We start from the raw sequence: 17,200 nt of genomic DNA, 5'->3' as shown, positions 1-17,200 counted from the left end.
ACAATACGCCACATCCTCTTCTTTTCTCACTATCAAGTGTCAACTTCTACCGTATAAACTAAGCGCAACTCTCGCTCTTAGCGACATTCCTCCCTCAGGTAACGCTCTCTCTCTCTCTCTCTCACTTCTCAATTCCAATTCTTTTTCTCCTTTTCTTGTCGTTGCTCCGATTCGATTTATTGCTTCTTGCTTTTTTATTTGTTCTCCACCATCAAAATCGGTGATCGGTTTTTCTTGGAACTAAGTTTAATTATTGTATAATTGTCTTGTACTTGTAATCATCAGCTGCAATGCTTTTTATTGAATTGATTTTATTTTTTGCGGAGTTCATATCGTTGATTTCAACGATTTTGTTTATCGGAGTTTGACTAAATCAGATTTGCCGCCCTACTGAACAGTATACGGTGTATACCACACAGTGTCATAAAGGAGTTCTTTTTTTCCCAGAAACTAAAAAAGAAAAAAACGAAATAGATTGCTATTTGCAGTCTTTGCAACAATCAAAAGGAGGTAATGGGGTTTGGTCTACCTATAAGGGATGATCTTGTGACAAGTATAGGATGAATATGCAAAATTTGATTCAAGAAATAACTGTGGAATTGCCTTGAGCTTGTTTTGGACAAAGAAAAACGATGAATTATGAAGATAAGGACTCCTTTAAACCTTGTGGGATTGCATGGTCTATGTAACTCTTTTTCTTCCATAGCTTTCTTTGTCACCCATCTGTTCCTAATGTACTCAATTATAATAACACTGTTTGGAACAGGTTTTGGTTGTTCAGTGCTTTTACATAGTAATTTCAAATGGCTTCACCCACTCTAATCTCTGACACCGAGGCTTGGAAGGACTTGAAGGTAGCTGGCATGATACTTGGGCTTTTTTTTTTTTTTTTTTGGGACAAGTCAATACAGGCAAAGTGTATTCTGAATGTATCATAAAATCTGTGTATGATATGTTTTATTATGTAGGCCCATGTTGAGGAGATTAAGAAGACTCATTTACGTGATTTGATGAGCGATGCAGACCGATGCAAGTCAATGATGGTGTATGATTCTCCATTGGACTTTTAGATGCTATGATTATCTTAATATCGTTATCTCATTGTTAAGAGCAAAGGGTGAAACATGGAGTAAAGAGATGAATATTGGATTATTGTAATTAAGTTAATTACAATTCTGTCAATAACAATTTACTGTGTATATCCTCTATAGTGAGTTTGATGAGGTGTTATTGGACTACTCGCGGCAGCGCGCCACTCTTAAAACCATGGATAAGCTCTTCAAGTTGGCAGAGGTGTGCATCTGAGCCATTAAGTTTCTGGGATATTGATTATATGGTCTTTTAATCACTGTTATCCTTGTCTTAATGTAGGCCGCACATCTCAAAGAAAAGATTGAACGCATGTACAGTGGGGAGCATGTGAGTTGTATTATCTTCCTTGGTCAAGTTTGCCTTCTTCCCCCTCAAATCCCCCCAAAACCTAAAGAAAAGTTGTTTACTTTTGCATCTTTTTTTGGTGGCACTCCAGATAAACATCACAGAGAATAGGCCAGTACTCCATGTAGCTCTTCGTGCTTCAAGAGATGCTGTTATTCAGAGTGATGGGAAGAATGTGGTCCCAGAGGTCTGGAAAGTTTTGGACAAGATCCAGGAGTTTTCTGAGAGGGTCCGCAATGGTTCTTGGGTAATCTACTGCTGTTATTTAGTATCTAATTTGGACATGAAATGTGTGAATTGTGGAGTAAGAGGGAAATTGTGGTAGGTCGGAGCAACAGGAAAAGCACTTAAGGATGTCGTTGCTATTGGTATTGGTGGCAGCTTCTTAGGTCCTCTATTTGTGCACACTGCTCTTCAAACAGGTTGGACGTCATATTCCTTTATAAATCTGCACCACCCTTATGCAGTCTTATCTTTTTGAAGATAGTTTTGTTCTTTTCCTTGTGAAATCTTTAAAAAGCTTGTTGTACAGTCAACATGTTCATGGTTTAGTGTTTGCATCTTACAGATCCAGAGGCTATCGAATCTGCAAGGGGACGCCAGCTTCGTTTGTAAGTATTCATGTTTCACTATAATATCATGAGTAATGAAGAACAAAAATTCTGGTCGTATGAATCTTCTTTCAAAGGCCTTAGTTGTGTAGTTGTGTGGTTGTGTGTGTGTGTGTGTGAGAGAGAGAGAGAGAGAGAGATTCCTAGTTTTGTCTGAGAAGGCTGATTATAGTGAAATTGTGCATGCACTTGCTAGGGATTTTAAAAGTATTTCACAGGACTTACGAATGAAAATGGTGAATTTTTTTCTTCCACTTAAGTAAAACGTGACGTGTGTCTATGTGTTTGTTGTGGTGGTAGGTTTATGAATTCCACGTAGAATAGTTAAATGCTATACTGTTGAACTATTTTATTTCTATTATAAAGCTAACCTTCTATTTTCATCTGCCTGCAGTCTTGCAAATGTCGATCCTATTGATGTTGCTAGAAATATCACGGGATTAAACCCTGAAACTACCCTTGGTAAATGAAAATATTTGGTTTATTTATCTACCTAAGTAATTCCGTTTAAGAGTAACCTAAGCGCTATTTGGGTTCTCATTAAGCTCACTATGTTTCACTATTTATGTGTAACCTAAGCTCTTTTATTTTTCTTTGATATATGCAGTTGTGGTGGTTTCAAAGACTTTTACGACAGCTGAAACTATGTTGAATGCGCGAACTCTTAGGGAATGGATTTCAGCTGCTCTTGGGTTAGTGATCTATGAGAGTAGTACTTCAAGGATATGGGTGTAGTGGTTGTTTTGGGATTCTGAAGTTCCAGATTTGATAATATATGTGAATTAGTTTGGAACTTGGAAGATACTGGAAATAATTCAAAAAGAAAGCTTAAGAATGAATTTGAGACTGGTACATGATTGAAATTATTTTTTTTCAGGCATTCTGCTGTTGCAAAGCATATGGTGGCAGTTAGTACTAACCTTACGGTATCATCATATCCTTGCATCTCTTGTTTGAGTGATTAAGCATCTGCTTCACCACAATCTTTATATATTCCGTTGGTCATGCTAAACATATATTCTGCAAAAGAACCCCCTTTGTGGTTGTGTGTGCATGTGTGTGGGTGGGTGGGCGTGTTGTGGGACCTGTCCGAGCCATCCTCAATAAAGGTATGTGAATGTCCACCATTTACTAACCCATGAATCTATACATATACTTATAGGCACACACGCACGCATGCACCCACACATGCACCCGCACACACAACATGCACGCACACCCACACACTTGCGCACACACACACACATGTAAAGCTGTAAAATAGGGGAATTCACAAAGGGGGTTCTTTTGCAAAATATATGTTTAGCATGATCTGTTTTCCATTGGTCATGCTAAACATATATTCTGCAAAAGAACCCCGTTTGTGAAGTCCCCTATGTTACAGCTTTTCTTTACTTGTGTGCGTGTGTGTGTGGGTGCATGTGCATGTGCCTATAATTATATTTATAGATTCATGGGTTAGTAAATGGTGGACATTCACATACCTTTATTGAGGATGGCTTGGACAGGCCCTACAACAATTAGAAAACCAATTCAGTCTGAAAATTTACAATGTTTTAAAGATCTGCCCATTATAACTTAATGAAATCAAATGTTTAGCAAACATATTGGGATTGGCCAATATATTTTCCTCCCTTTTAGCATTTCTTATGCATATGGATGTGGTTGAAATTTTCTTTTGTTCCCCTAGGCATGTGATTTTGTAAAATCCATAAATATAGCTGACCTCATCTTAATTTTTGTTTGATTCTCATGCAGCTTGTGGAGAAGTTTGGCATTGATCCTAATAATGCGTTTGCATTCTGGGACTGGGTTGGTGGCCGCTATAGTGGTAAGTTATTTGCCTTTCCTTGGAGGCACTTATGGCTAATCTATTGGTCAATTGGTAATTTAATTGCTGCTGCAGTTTGCAGTGCTGTTGGAGTGTTGCCATTATCTCTCCAATACGGGTTCTCAGTTGTTGAGAAGTACGTAACTTATAATTTCTTTAAATTTTTTGCTAGCACTTCGTCAATAGGAAGCACTTCTTAATTTTGTGACATAGAAACATTTCTTTTTGTAAAATGCATGAGCAAAGAAGCAAAATCTTATCCTACATTCTTTTTGTAACATTTGAAGTGGCATGTATTTTCCTCAAACAAAAGAACCTATTAAAGAGTACCAACTAATGTGCAATGCCTACTGCTGTTTTATAAAATATTTGATAAGATTTTGCTTCTTTGTTCATGCATTTTATATATCATGAATCGGAACCTCTTGTGCTTTCTACAGACTATACAAGTTAATTTATTACTTTTTTCACATTTTAGTTGCTAAAATTTGCTGCTTGCTTTGATTCCCAATGATTTATACCTTTTAAATGCTCTGACATTTATCTTTAAAAGATTTGACATAATTTTGTCATTTGCTTGATTTAAATTATATTTTCTTAATTAAAGGTTCTTAATGGGAGCCTCATTCATTGATCAACATTTCTTCAAAGCACCATATGAGGAAAATATACCTGTAAGTGCCCTAATATTGCAGATTTTAAGTAGTGTTATACTTCTGTCTCACCCACTGGATATAGCGTAGGATAGATCTATTGGGGTGCACTGCATTTACAATTTTTTCTCTTTTTGGGGGGAGTAGATTATCCTGATGACCTTCCAAAAGCTATATTCAATATTGCACTATTGGATAAGTGATGACATGTTCAATAACATTGTGTTGGTGCTTCAGGTGCTTTTAGGTTTGCTGAGCATTTGGAATGTTTCATTTCTTGGACATCCTGCAAGAGTAAGTACTAACCATCTGCCCCAGACTTTATTTTCAACTCCCACTTATAGCATTTTCTATGTTGTCTCTTTCTTAGCTATTGGGTAACATTGAGAATTTTGGTATTCCTCCAGGCCATTTTACCTTATTCCCAAGCCCTTGAGAAGTTTGCCCCACACATTCAACAGGCATGTATATGACAGGATTCTGCTTGCATATTATTTTGTGGGAGCTGCTCTTCAAATGTTCTTATACATTTCTAGTTTAAGCAATTCAGGTTAGCATGGAAAGTAATGGCAAGGGTGTATCAATTGATGGTGTGCCACTACCTTTTGAGGCTGGTGAAATTGACTTTGGTGAGCCAGGAACAAATGGTCAGCATAGCTTTTACCAGCTAATTCACCAGGTGATCTAGGCATTTCTTTTTAAAATGATGGTAAAATCATGTTATTAGCATTTACATCAAATCCTTGAATACTTATAAAAATAAATAAATAAATAAATCCTTGAATTTTTTTATTCTATTTCTCTTATGAAATTATTTTTTAAGTATAGAGGGATTACACGTTGAAGGCCAGTGCAAAGTGGTTAAATTCCAAGTGATCTAAGCTTATCATTTTATCTACGTCATTCCTACACAAATATAACTTTTTTGTGACTGAGATGATTATGTTGATGTCCTGTGGATTCTTGGTTGATTTGTGGGAAGTACTAGATCTGATAGGAAACATATTTTTTAATATGCATAAATTGATAAATAAATATGAGGAAAAAACAAGCGCAGTTTTAATTATTTGATATTGTTTTGGTAATTGGTTGCATAATAGTTAGGGAAACAGGTCTTGTTTTAGATTGTTTAAGTTAGTCATCAAATCAGTTATCTCCATCAATTAAACAGAGCTGGAATATGTCAGGACTCACTAGTGCCTGTTATTGTACCATCGAATGTTTGTGTTACCTGCCGAAGTTGCCAATTTCTGTTCAAATATGGCACTGATGGATTAGGAAGGCAAAAAAAGGCCCCCCTATGTAAATGTGACGATAACTTGATATTGTGCAAAAAAGAGGGGAAAAAAAAGATGCGTTGGACAGCCTTAGTTATGGCTGTCTAGATTATTTTTCAATATCCTTGGCTATTTTTATGATTTCTTTTTTAAAGATGTGAGTACTACCTGTATTAATCTAACTGCACACTTGTTTTCACACAATGAACCGACTTCTGCGCTTAGAATGTATTAGAGATTTGAATTTAACTTTTCTCATATGTGAGTGAACATGTAAGGTCTTGCAAATGGTAATTTGTATATTGGACTCTATTTTTTATTTCCTGAGTCTCACATAACTAAGCTTTACTACAAATTACATTGTCTTTAACCTACAAAATTTGTTAAATGATTTTTTTGGAACTTCCAGGGACGTGTTATTCCTTGTGATTTTATTGGTATTGTGAGGAGCCAGCAACCTGTTTACCTTAAAGGTATCTAACACCAATCTTGTTGGATTTTTTTATTATTATTATTATTATTATTTTTTTTTTTTATGGCTTGTTTGAGTGTAGTGCTACACACCACACCGGTGTGAGTGAGCAGTACTCACACCGGGTGGTCTGTCACCTAGGATTTCAAAAAATAAAAAATAAAAAACAGTAAAAAATTTTAAATCCTAGGTGCCACACGACCTAGTGTGAGTACTGTTCACTCACACCGGTGTGATGTTTAGCACTACTCCTTGAAGTCATATTGTCATGCATTGATTTTCAGTATGTGATATTGGATTCATTTTATTTTAGGTGAGGTGGTGAGTAACCACGACGAGCTCATGTCGAACTTTTTTGCACAGCCAGATGCCCTTGCATATGGGAAGGTAAGTTTTATGCTCTCTCCTGTCAGGGATGTTCTTTTAATGTATGATTTAAAAGTATTCCAGAGAATGAAGTGTTCTTAACTATCATCTACCACCCCATCTCCCAACCAACATAAAGGAAATAGGAGAAAGAATGCTGTTTTGTTTTTTCTGTAAATTAAGTTTGCAAGCTTGTACAGCCGTCTTGTTTATGATCTATAAATTATAAATTTGCATTATTAGGTTTAAAATGTTTTTTGTATATATTTTTGAAATTATAAATTTGCATTATCAGGTTTAAAATGTTTTTTGTATATATTTTTGAATTTGTTATGTCTTATCCTCTCTCTCTCTCTTATGTACGTCCGTCCATTGTCCAAAAATTTATAATAATAAAAATGAATAGCAAAATCATGGGAATTTCTCATGCTGCTGGGACATGCAATTTCATCTGACTTATGATGAAGCATCTGCTTATAAATCCAACTGTCTAATCAAACAATGTTTCCATGTAGACCCCAGAGCAGTTGCATAAAGAGAATGTTCCGCCGCATCTTATTCCTCATAAAGTGAGTTTCTTTCTGCTTCTGTACTAATCTTCATGACTAACTGCTGAATGAATACTCCTAACTATTGGCTCATATTTCACAGACCTTCTCTGGCAATAGACCTTCTCTCAGCCTTCTGCTTCCATCATTAAATGCTTACAATATTGGACAGGTTTGAGATTTTTTACTTTTTCTAAGTTCTTCAATGAACATTTCATGCGTGATTGTTCAAATTACTGAAGGAGATAGGAAGCTTCTGATGCTTTCTCTGCATCGGAGTGTCACATGTGAAGTTAGATGGTCAAATGAGATTTTGTACATAATTAAATGCTTGAATTTCTACAAATGAAAATTTGCAGTATGAATGAACTTCGTTGATGATAGTGGGTATGCAACCGTCATACCAAGCATAGAAACTGTCTACTTATATCTCTCACTGTGGTTGTAGAAAACATTTCATGGATTGGTTTTTTGTTGAGCCTATAGAAACTCATTTACATAATTGAATCACTGCCCCTTTGATATCTGCTTTTGCATCCAAAATATTACTACTAGCCTCTATTTGTTGGAAAACGAATTTGCATTTTCATATATGAGTGCATTGCCTACACACTATTATTTTAGTTACAATTCATTGTTTTACAGTATTTGGTTGAACATTGTGCTACGTCTGTTCTACGGTTAGTAGAGATTCCCCAGTGTAAATATAGTATGCACATGTTTTATGGCATTGTTAATTTCTTAGAGAATGGATTGGTTATATCCTGAAAATTCTGTGCATGGTCTCATATACTTACTTACATGTCTTGCATGCAAAAAGTGATTGGAGATGTAATTATATAATTCATAACTTAAAGCATTTTTTAATTAAATGTATTAATTAATTTAATTTTGTTAGATGGATGAAATAGTACTTTTTGTTTTCTTGAGAGGTGGTAAATGTAAACTGCTTCTTTGGGCTAATACTACAATTTCTTGCCTGTGTTCTGCAGTTGTTGGCCATCTATGAACACAGAATTGCTGTGGAAGGTTTCGTATGGGGTATCAATTCTTTCGACCAGTGGGGAGTGGAGTTGGGGAAGGTACGTATTACCTAAGAAACCTTATCATATTGTTCCCTTACCACACAAGCTTGCTGTTGTAAGATAAATAATTTGTTCTTTGTTTCTGATAGGAGCCTTAACTGCCATTTTTTTAGCAATACAAATTTTACCAAATTTTCCACATTCCTTATCATATCCGGGTCGTATTCATGAATGCAGTCGCTGGCTACTCAAGTCAGAAAGCAACTACATGCGTCTCGCACAAAAGGGGAACCAGTGGAGGGCTTGAACTTTAGTACTACAACATTGTTAACTAGATATTTAGAGGTATAGAAAAGCATCATCCTACAGTCTTTAGACAGGTTTTGTTGTACGTATATCTGGCACTGTAACTAAAGTCTTTCCTATTTTGCAGGCTACTGCAGATATCCCTTCTGATCCACCTACCCTTCTACCAAGGATATAATTGCTTAACATTTGGCTTTTCAAGTGAGGAGACCTTATGGTATCAACCTCATATATCAGCTGTTGTTGATCTTCACTATTTAACTTATTGTCAACCTCAGAATCAGATGAGCTGATTGTATCAGCCTAATAATTGGTACCAATCCATGCAATTTTGTTAATGTTTTCATGCGAGTTTGCTAATGTTACGCACATGTTTTACGTCTTTGCTCTGTTTAAACTGCTTGTTGGTGTCTCAAGTTCAAAAAAGGAAAAATTTAGCACTACGGCCAGAACATAACCACAAAAAATAAATAGAACCAGATACCAAAATTTTATTCAAAAAGGAGAAATGAGTTAAATTAAAAAAAAAAAAAAAAAAAAAAAAAAAAAAAAAAAAAAATTAAAGAAACCAAAAGTTGGGAATGATTATAGAAACTCAAATAAAGATTAAAACTAGGGTTAAATACTAAATATCTCCTGAGGTTTTATTGCTTTATTTTTTCCCCCCTAGGGGTTTATTTTTATCACAAAAAGTCCATGTGGTTTTGATAATAGACCAAACTAGTCCTTCTGTCAGTTGATCGTTAGTTGACTTAACGGAAATTCATGTTGATCAATCAAATATTGACACGTGGCACATACTGTCATACTTAATGTTATATGTTCTAGTTTGGTCTATTATCAAAATCACGGATATCTCCTATGATAAAAATCAAACCCTAAAGGGAGAAAAAATAAAACAATGAAACCACAAGAGGTATTTAGTATTTAACCCTTAAAACTAATATTTTTGAATTTCTAAATAATCCAAATGAAAAGTTTCTTACCAATATAGAACATTTCCCAAAACCGCCCACTCCGCTTTTGTGGAAGATTTCACTTTCAATTTTTTTTTTGTTGAAAAAGAAATTAATATTACCTTCATAAATCAAAGCAACATAGAAGAAAAATAACCACTCGAAAAATTAATTTTTATTCTTTCTTACGTATAGAAGCCTCAAGATCAAATAAGAAAAATAAAATAATCAGCATCCAACTACCTCTTAATACTAATTTAGATATTAATTATATCAACAAAAACATATTCACTTTGATAGCTTAATTCATCTGTGTGCTCTGTCAACCAAATTTCATTGACAAACACCATTAATAATTCCAAGAGTTGTTCCACAATATCACGTAACTTTGACGCAAGAAATATAACAGAGAGAGACAACCTGTGCGTTTTGTCATCAGTGGGAGAGAGGGAAGATGGATTTTGACAATGGGTTGGGGTTTTGAAATTTGGGGATTTTGACGATGGGTAGCTCGTTGCCGGAGATGTAGGTGGCTCGTCGTCAGCGGTGCTTGGCATTCGTGGTCTCCGGTGGTCGGCCGTCGGTGAGAGGAGAGGGAAGAGGGAAGAGGAAAGAGACATTTGTTTGAAAATGTGGGAAGAGAGTGTTTTTAACCTACGAAAGGGAGAGTCACGACTCACACGTGACGTGTGCGTTTTCTAACCTAAAAAGTTTCAAATTTTTTTTTTGGTAAAGTCCATGTACCACTCAATTGATAATGTCTCCTCAAACTTTCAATTGCGACAATATAACCCTCAAATTACCAAAACATTGTCAATATCCCCCAAGGCTAGCAAAAAGATCAAAATGCCCCTATATATTTCTCAATATAACAAAAATACCCCTATAATTCAAAAAGAAAATTAATTTTTTAAAAAACGAAAATTTTAATTTAAAAAATATTTTTTTTTATTTTTTAAAACGAAAATTTTTTATAAAACGATTTTTTGAAAAAAAAAATGGAAATTTTTTATTTTATTTTATTCGATTTTCTTTTTTTTTTTTAAATATGTTTTAAAAAACAAAAATTTTATTTTTTTCTGGGAAACTTCAGTTTAACCCCTGAACTTCCACTCGATTTGACAAACCCCCAAACTTTCAAATCTCTCACTTTGGACCATAAACTTTCAATTGCTCTTAATGTGGGCGCTTCCGTTATATTTTAAATGTTACATGACGTTTATACCCCTGATTTTTGTATAAAATTTCAACTTTACTCTTAATTCCAAAATGTTTTTTTTTTTAATTTTAAAAAAAATGAAAATCAGGGATAATTTGATCTTTTTTGGTATTTTTAACTGTTAAAATTGACGAGGGATCCACATTGAGAGCAATTGAAAGTTCAGGGGTCCAAATTGAGAAATTTGAAAGTTTAGGGGGTTTGTCAAATCACATGGAAGTTCAAGGGGTTAAAGTAAAGTTTCATCTATTTGTTTTTAAACGATTCTTTTTTTTTTTCAAAACAGAAAATTTTATTTAAAAATTTAAAAAATACAAATTTTTAATAAAAACGAAAAACTTTCAATTTAAAAAAAAAAATCGAAAATTTTTAATATTTTTTTCTTATAAAAGGTTTTTTTTTTTTTAAGGTTTTTTCAAAAAAAATTAGTATTTTTGTTTTTATTTTGCTAAAAGTAGTTTCGTTACTAAGGGAGACATTGACAATATTTTGGTAGTTTGGAGAGGACACTGCCACAATTAAAAGTTTGGAATAGCATTGTCAATTGGATGGTAATTTAAGGGGGTATGTGAATTTTTTTTTTAAGTAAAAAATTAAAAATTAACGTGAATGGGGTTTGGTGTTAAAATACAATTCACATAAATAGGATTTGGTGTTACAGTTAAAAAATAAAAATAAATAAATATTAGGGTCAAGTTACCCACCAACAATTACAACACAAATAAAAATGGGGAAAGTCCACGTATCCCCCTTAAACTACCACCCAATTGAAAATGTCATTTCAAATTTTAAATTGCGACAATGTACCCCCAAAACTACCAAAACATTGTCAATGTCCCCCTCATTGACGAAACTATCCTTAGTAAAATTTTTTTTAAAAAAAAAATACTAAAATTTCTGGAAAAACCTAAAATAAAAAAATATATATATAAAAAAAAAATCTTTTTATTAGAAAAAAAAAATTAAAAAATTTCGATTTTCTTTTTTATAAAAATTGAAAATTTTTCGTTTGTTTTCTTGTTTTTTTTTTTTTTAATGTTTTCTTTTATAATTTTTAAATAAAAATTTCTGTTTTAAAAAAATTAAAATATTTTTGTTTAAAAAAAATAAAATTTTCGTTTTTTAAAACATATTTAAAAAAAAATCTAAAAAAATAAAAATTGATTTTTTTTAAAATAAAATTTTCGGTTTAAAAAAATCATTTAAAAATTAAAATAATTTTTTTAAAAAAAATTAAAATTTTCGTTTAATTTTTTTTTTTTGAATTTTAGGGGTATTTTTATCATATTGATAAATATATAGGGGCATTTTGATCTTTTTGCTAGCTTTGGGAGGGATATTGACAATGTTTTGGTAGTTTGGGGGGTACATTGTCGCAATTAAAAGTTTGAAGGAGACATTGTCAATTAGGTGATAGTTTGAGGGGAAAATTTAGATTTTACCCAATAAAAATAGTAAAATAGAAAACCCATTTCCCTCAGTTTGTTTTCTGAGCAAACAATTGGTAAAAGAAAAGAACTTCAACTACTGGAATGTATTACTAATTAGGGTAAAACAAAAGAGCACGCGGCGTGCTATGCTAAGAAAACTAATTTATATCCTAAGAAAACTAATTTAATCTTAATTAATCAAGGTGACTTTTATTTTTTTCTTTACTGTTCTCAGCTTTCTTAGCTGCCAAACATTAACTTACCGGAAAATAAGACAGCTCCAAACTGCAAAAATTCATTAATTGAGGAATCGCGTTGCGCATATCCGTTATAAAAGTACGTTTCCCTTGAAGAAAATGCACTGGCGGCCTTAGAGAGAGAGAGAGAGAGAATGGAAGCTAAGGCAGTGTTTGGCGGAAGTCCATGTCTTTCATCATCTCTTCTACGCTTACCAGCTCAGAGAACCTGCAGCGTATCCTACACTCACAAGCCTATCCTAGACACCATCCACCATGACCTTCACTTAGCTGCATTCCACTCAAAATCTCATCTTTTCTCATATTCCCCATCTCGTCCCCATGCCAAAACCCTCTCCCACAAAACCCGCATCTTCCTTCCCCACTTGGTTGCTTCAATGGTTTGCTTCTTTCCCACTCTCTTTTCGACTTTTGCCTCAAATTACAGATACGCAATTGAGCTTTCTCCCATTTTCTTCAGTATTTGCTAAGTCTACTAGAACCCCATTTGAAAATTTTCACTTTATTTTTGTGCGTGTCGTTGTGTGTGCAGGAACAAGTTGAGGAGACTTACATAATGGTGAAACCAGACGGTGTTCAACGGGGACTCGTAAGCTTTACTCTAATTTGTTTGCCATTTTTGAAAATCTTGTCATGTTTGGTTGCTGAGAGAGTGGAGAAAAAGTTTTAAGATTTTTACATTATACCTCTAATAGATTAAAGCCTTTTGCCCAATTGCTTGTCTTGGTTAAGGGAATTTTAATTGTTTCTCTCTGGTCTTGGATTGGATAAGAGAGAATTTTAATTGTTTCTTTCTGGTTTGAATTTATCTTATTGGTTTGGGTTGTTATAGGTTGGAGAGATTATTTCAAGGTTTGAGAAGAAGGGATTTAAACTAACTGGCTTGAAGCTCTTCCAATGCCCAAAAGAATTGGCAGAGGTTTGTTGTAGTAGTGATACTTGTATTTACTTTATTATTTTGCTTGGAGAAGCCCCAAATCAGTATTTCCATATCTATATTGTGAATTGGAGTGTTTTCTGCATGTTTTTACATTATCTGAATTGAAGTAAACTAAAAGCATTTAGCAGTTGAGATGTAAAATAATTGAAGTCCTGCATGTGAGGATAACAGAACATTTTGCTCCCATTTTAATTGCTGAGAAAGTTGTAGGCAGTGTAATGAACTTGAAGTAATACGACAGGATGCTCTGTTCCATTATAATTCCATCTGTATATTTCCATGCTTTCTGGACATTTAGCAGCACAGCATTTTTATGGACCAACTTCATACCCCTTGTTATAGTTAGTCTCGATTCGGTGAATGTTTCAATGGTTACTTGAGCATTGATTTTTACATCTTTGAGATGCTTAAATTGTTATGCATATCATGTGTATTGTTAATGGTTGCAGGAGCATTATAAGGATCTCAAGACCAAGTCTTTCTTCCCTAAGCTGATTGAGTACATTACTTCAGGTCCAGTTGTGTGCATGGTATGATTTACTCTTTCTTCCCTGTCCCTAACACATCTACATTGTAAATAATGAGTATGAGATATTTGCAAGTATTAAGCTGTTGCAAAAAAAAAAAAAAATGATTATGATGTTATTTTTGAAGGCTTGGGAGGGTGTTGGTGTTGTTTCGTCGGCACGTAAGCTTATAGGGTCTACAGATCCTCTTCAAGCTAACCCTGGCACAATAAGAGGGGACCTTGCTGTTCAAACAGGAAGGTTAGTGCCTTTTATCTATGGTGTTTGAGTAGTTTGTGTAATTTAATCCCAGTGGGTTGGAAAAAAATTGTTTATTTTCTTGATAGCAAATTACTTGTCTACAAACAAGGTCTTATGTTGAATGTCTTTTGGCAGGAATGTGATTCATGGGAGTGATAGCCCCGAGAATGGCAAGCGTGAAATAGGTAATATCATCTTATGGTTAAAATTGATCTTTCCTTGAGTTTTTAATCCTAATTGAGATGTACATTATGGTCAAAAACTATAATAAATCAGATGACTAGGAGGCTACAGACATGCACATATAGATGTATGTGTGTGCAGTGTGCAGTGTGCCCGGCAGCCCGGACACGTGTGTATGTGTGCTTGTGTGTGTCATTGTCTATCGATGACAAAACATATAAGATCTAATTTTTGTTTGTAAGTGCCATGTAGTTTTTGTCAATATCATATATGTTTTTCTGTCCATATATACCCATACAAGAGCCAAAGTTCATGTGTAACAGTCAGCTAGACTCTCTTGTGTCTTCATTAGCTACTATTTGACGTTATTTTTTTCAGCTCTTTTGATCTCTCTCTCTCTCACACACACATAATTTGCTTCTCTGCAGCTCTGTGGTTCAAAGAAGGTGAACTATGTCAGTGGACACCAGCTCAAGCACCATGGCTAAGGGAGTGATCTTTCACTTGACGCCCAATTCTTTGATCCACGCAGTTTTGAAGAAACTCTCTGAGCACCTGTACTTTCAATGCCAAATTCTTCCCCCCCTTTTTTTTCTTTTTTTTTGGTGATTTTGAACAGTAAATGGAATATTCAATGTTAAATCTGAAACTTTTGCTGAAGAAGGTTTTGGAAAATTTCTGATCATAGTTCATAATTCTCGGGCCCATGCAGTTTCTTCTTTTCTTTCTTTGAACTTCCCGAATGAATTTATTTCAATTTGCCAATCCAACTATCTTGAACCAATCACCTATCTCACAAACCCAAGTTGGGTTTCGAAGTACAGAACAGCAAAATCAAGCTCAAATTAAGCGCCCCAGCAGGCAACAATCTAATTTGACCAGAACTCCAGTTCAGATTTTACATTTGACAAAGAGGTAACGAGCTGACACATTGCTGATCCATCTGCAGTTCCATGCTACCCAGTGATTGGCAGTCACTTGAACTTGTTGAAATTCTAGCAGAACAAGCATCCTCTATTGCCATTGCTTCATCACAGGGTGAGCTTACAGCCTGACAAGAATTCTTGAACTTAGAAAAGAGGTAAAGAAGAGAGACATTGCCATTCCGTCGCTGTTTCGTGCCGCCCGGAGAATGAGAATCAATCAAACCTGGTGAACCGCTTCCAGAAGAAGACTCTGCATCTATCGCCATTACCTCTTCGTGGGAAGAGATTACAATGTCTTGAGAATTCTTTGAAGTAGTAGCAGAAGAACAATGCGACTTCATCTCCATAACCCCAGCACAAGCAGAATCAATTTCTATCTGCCCTGCCTGCTGGGAGGGTGTACTTAGCTCGCGTTGAGAACCTAATTTAAGCTTCATGAGTGTGGCTTCTGCAACAAAAAAGAATCGAATTTAACACGATGCCCATGATTGGCAGCTGTCAAATAAGCCCTAAAATACCATTCTACAGGAAAATCAATGAGTCAATTCAAAGAGATTGTTTGAAAAAAAAGCAACCTTATCCCAAAAACAAAATAAAAAAGATATCACTAAATCACCACTATCTCAAAAGTTTAAGCCTCAACAATTAAAACTCCAATACGTCAAAATACGTAACTGAAAATGAGAGAAATTGTGGAGTCAAGAATACAAGTTGTCCCAAATGTTTCAACTAACATCATTCTATAAATTCGACCTTAAATCATCAATTGTTCCAAAAAAATATATATATATACCATATTAAATTAACAATTGTCTCAAAAGTTTAAATCGAATATAATGTTAGTTGTTTAAAATTTGAAAGTAAATGAATTTAACGATTTAATTATTGTTTTAACATTAGCAAAGTAGAAACGTAATCCACCAACAAACAATGTGTAAACCTCCTTCCATTTCCGCTCGTCCTTATCATGAACATTTCCAAATTAGTAGTAAAAAGTCATGAATCATAGTGGAATAAATACGTACGAATATACAAACAAAGATTGAGTGATTGATATAACAAATTGGCCCAATTATACAAACATTAATTCACCGCAGGAAAAATTAGTAAAAAACAAAACAAAAATACAATCCCAGAAGAAACTAAGCACAGAGAGAGAGAGAGAGATTGAGGGTACCGTAGATGGAGAGAGGATCGTCTTTGAAAATCTTGGAAGGCGGCCTCTCCAAGCTCTCCGGCGACGAAGACGACGCTCTGATCCTCCCGAACATTCTCGCTCTCTGTGTCTAAGATTGTAGAGAGAGAGAGGGCGGATCTTAGTTTAAAAGAGGGTCAATGCGTGACGCAGGAGGATTGAAAATGGACATCTCTCTTTATTCTCAGCTTTCTCTCGGATCAATTGGACTAAAGGAAAAAAGAAAAGAAACAACTGGCCCCTCTTTTTGCAGCAAATTTTGAATAACACTTTCTTATGACATAATTACAACACCAGACCTTCTGCAACTATGAAAATTGGGAGAGAGATGTGATATCGCTGTGTAAACTGAAAATATACCAGGCGCTTCGACAAGAGAAAACAGGGGATTCTACAATTTTTCATCCCCAAATCCAAAAATCAGCAAATACTCTCAAATCATCCAATGGATGTGTGTTAACATGAAGCGTAAATTTCAGAAATATGCACCAAGATTCGAAATTAAACCAAAGCATGGACAAAACAAGGTTCCGAAGAGGGAGAATTTAGGACAGTAACGAAAAGAGAGAGAATCTTCCTTGCTGTGCAACTAGAGAGACAAATGTTCATGAGTGAGAGGGAAAAAGAGATATACCTAAGACGACGTTCTGATCCTCCTGAACATTCTCGCTCTCTGTGTCTGAGATTGTAGAGAGAGACAGAGAGAGAGAGAGAGAGAGGCGGATCTTAGTTTAAAAGATGGCCAATTTGTGACGCGGGAGGGTTGAAAGAAGAGCGGGAATCGTATTCTACACGATTCAG

At 34.8% G+C, this 17,200-nt stretch overlaps 3 protein-coding genes across 4 annotated transcripts; 2 read left to right on the top strand and 1 right to left on the bottom strand.

The window, feature by feature from the left end:
- The first annotated feature begins 12 nt into the window (after nt 1–12).
- Nucleotides 13–8,908, top strand: LOC132173671 (glucose-6-phosphate isomerase, cytosolic 1). Its single transcript, XM_059585235.2, has 24 exons — nt 13–98; nt 767–854; nt 969–1,045; nt 1,212–1,293; nt 1,372–1,419; nt 1,529–1,684; nt 1,763–1,859; nt 2,006–2,048; nt 2,443–2,510; nt 2,656–2,740; nt 2,926–2,974; nt 3,807–3,879; nt 3,955–4,015; nt 4,487–4,553; nt 4,770–4,826; nt 4,940–4,993; nt 5,083–5,211; nt 6,219–6,282; nt 6,595–6,668; nt 7,163–7,216; nt 7,299–7,367; nt 8,188–8,277; nt 8,458–8,565; nt 8,654–8,908. The coding sequence occupies exons 2-24, from the start codon at nt 804–806 to the stop codon at nt 8,702–8,704; spliced, it is 1,707 nt and encodes a 568-aa protein (XP_059441218.2). The 5' UTR covers nt 13–98; nt 767–803; the 3' UTR covers nt 8,705–8,908.
- Nucleotides 8,909–12,418: 3,510 nt separating this feature from the next.
- Nucleotides 12,419–14,875, top strand: LOC132176540 (nucleoside diphosphate kinase 2, chloroplastic-like). The gene is made up of 7 exons (XM_059588778.2): nt 12,419–12,768; nt 12,921–12,977; nt 13,221–13,307; nt 13,778–13,858; nt 13,983–14,095; nt 14,231–14,280; nt 14,707–14,875. Exons 1-7 carry the CDS (start codon nt 12,523–12,525, stop codon nt 14,772–14,774), a joined length of 702 nt encoding a protein of 233 aa, XP_059444761.1. The 5' UTR covers nt 12,419–12,522; the 3' UTR covers nt 14,775–14,875.
- LOC132176541 (uncharacterized) lies at nt 14,848–17,104 on the bottom strand. Of its 2 annotated transcripts, XM_059588780.2 has the most exons (3): nt 17,034–17,104; nt 16,382–16,490; nt 14,848–15,652 (listed from the first exon to the last, which is right to left on the bottom strand). In XM_059588780.2, exons 2-3 carry the CDS (start codon nt 16,473–16,475, stop codon nt 15,177–15,179), a joined length of 570 nt encoding a protein of 189 aa, XP_059444763.2. In that variant the 5' UTR covers nt 16,476–16,490; nt 17,034–17,104; the 3' UTR covers nt 14,848–15,176. The 2 variants fall into 2 exon arrangements, with proteins under 2 accessions (XP_059444763.2, XP_059444762.2); XM_059588779.2 differs by having other exon boundaries at nt 16,382–17,096.
- Nucleotides 17,105–17,200: the final 96 nt, after the last annotated feature.

This window comes from Corylus avellana, chromosome 3 (genome assembly GCF_965113065.1).
Source record: "Corylus avellana chromosome 3, dhCorAvel1.hap1.2, whole genome shotgun sequence".
Taxonomy (NCBI): domain Eukaryota; kingdom Viridiplantae; phylum Streptophyta; class Magnoliopsida; order Fagales; family Betulaceae; genus Corylus; species Corylus avellana.
This window is presented reverse-complemented; position numbering and strand designations above follow the sequence as displayed.

Excerpts from the sequence above, each read along its gene's own strand:
- LOC132176540 (XM_059588778.2), top strand. The coding sequence starts at position 12,523 with ATGGAAGCTAAGGCAGTGTTTGGCGGAAGTCCATGTCTTTCATCATCT. Across the intron at positions 13,308-13,777 it reads GCCCAAAAGAATTGGCAGAG|GAGCATTATAAGGATCTCAA; the intron begins GTTTGTTGTAGT and ends TAATGGTTGCAG. Across the intron at positions 13,859-13,982 it reads CAGGTCCAGTTGTGTGCATG|GCTTGGGAGGGTGTTGGTGT; the intron begins GTATGATTTACT and ends TTATTTTTGAAG.
- LOC132176541 (XM_059588780.2), bottom strand. The coding sequence starts at position 16,475 with ATGTTCGGGAGGATCAGAGCGTCGTCTTCGTCGCCGGAGAGCTTGGAG. Across the intron at positions 15,653-16,381 it reads CGATCCTCTCTCCATCTACG|AAGCCACACTCATGAAGCTT; the intron begins GTACCCTCAATC and ends TTTTTGTTGCAG.
- LOC132173671 (XM_059585235.2), top strand. The coding sequence starts at position 804 with ATGGCTTCACCCACTCTAATCTCTGACACCGAGGCTTGGAAGGACTTG. Across the intron at positions 2,511-2,655 it reads AAACCCTGAAACTACCCTTG|TTGTGGTGGTTTCAAAGACT; the intron begins GTAAATGAAAAT and ends TGATATATGCAG. Across the intron at positions 5,212-6,218 it reads TTTACCAGCTAATTCACCAG|GGACGTGTTATTCCTTGTGA; the intron begins GTGATCTAGGCA and ends TGGAACTTCCAG.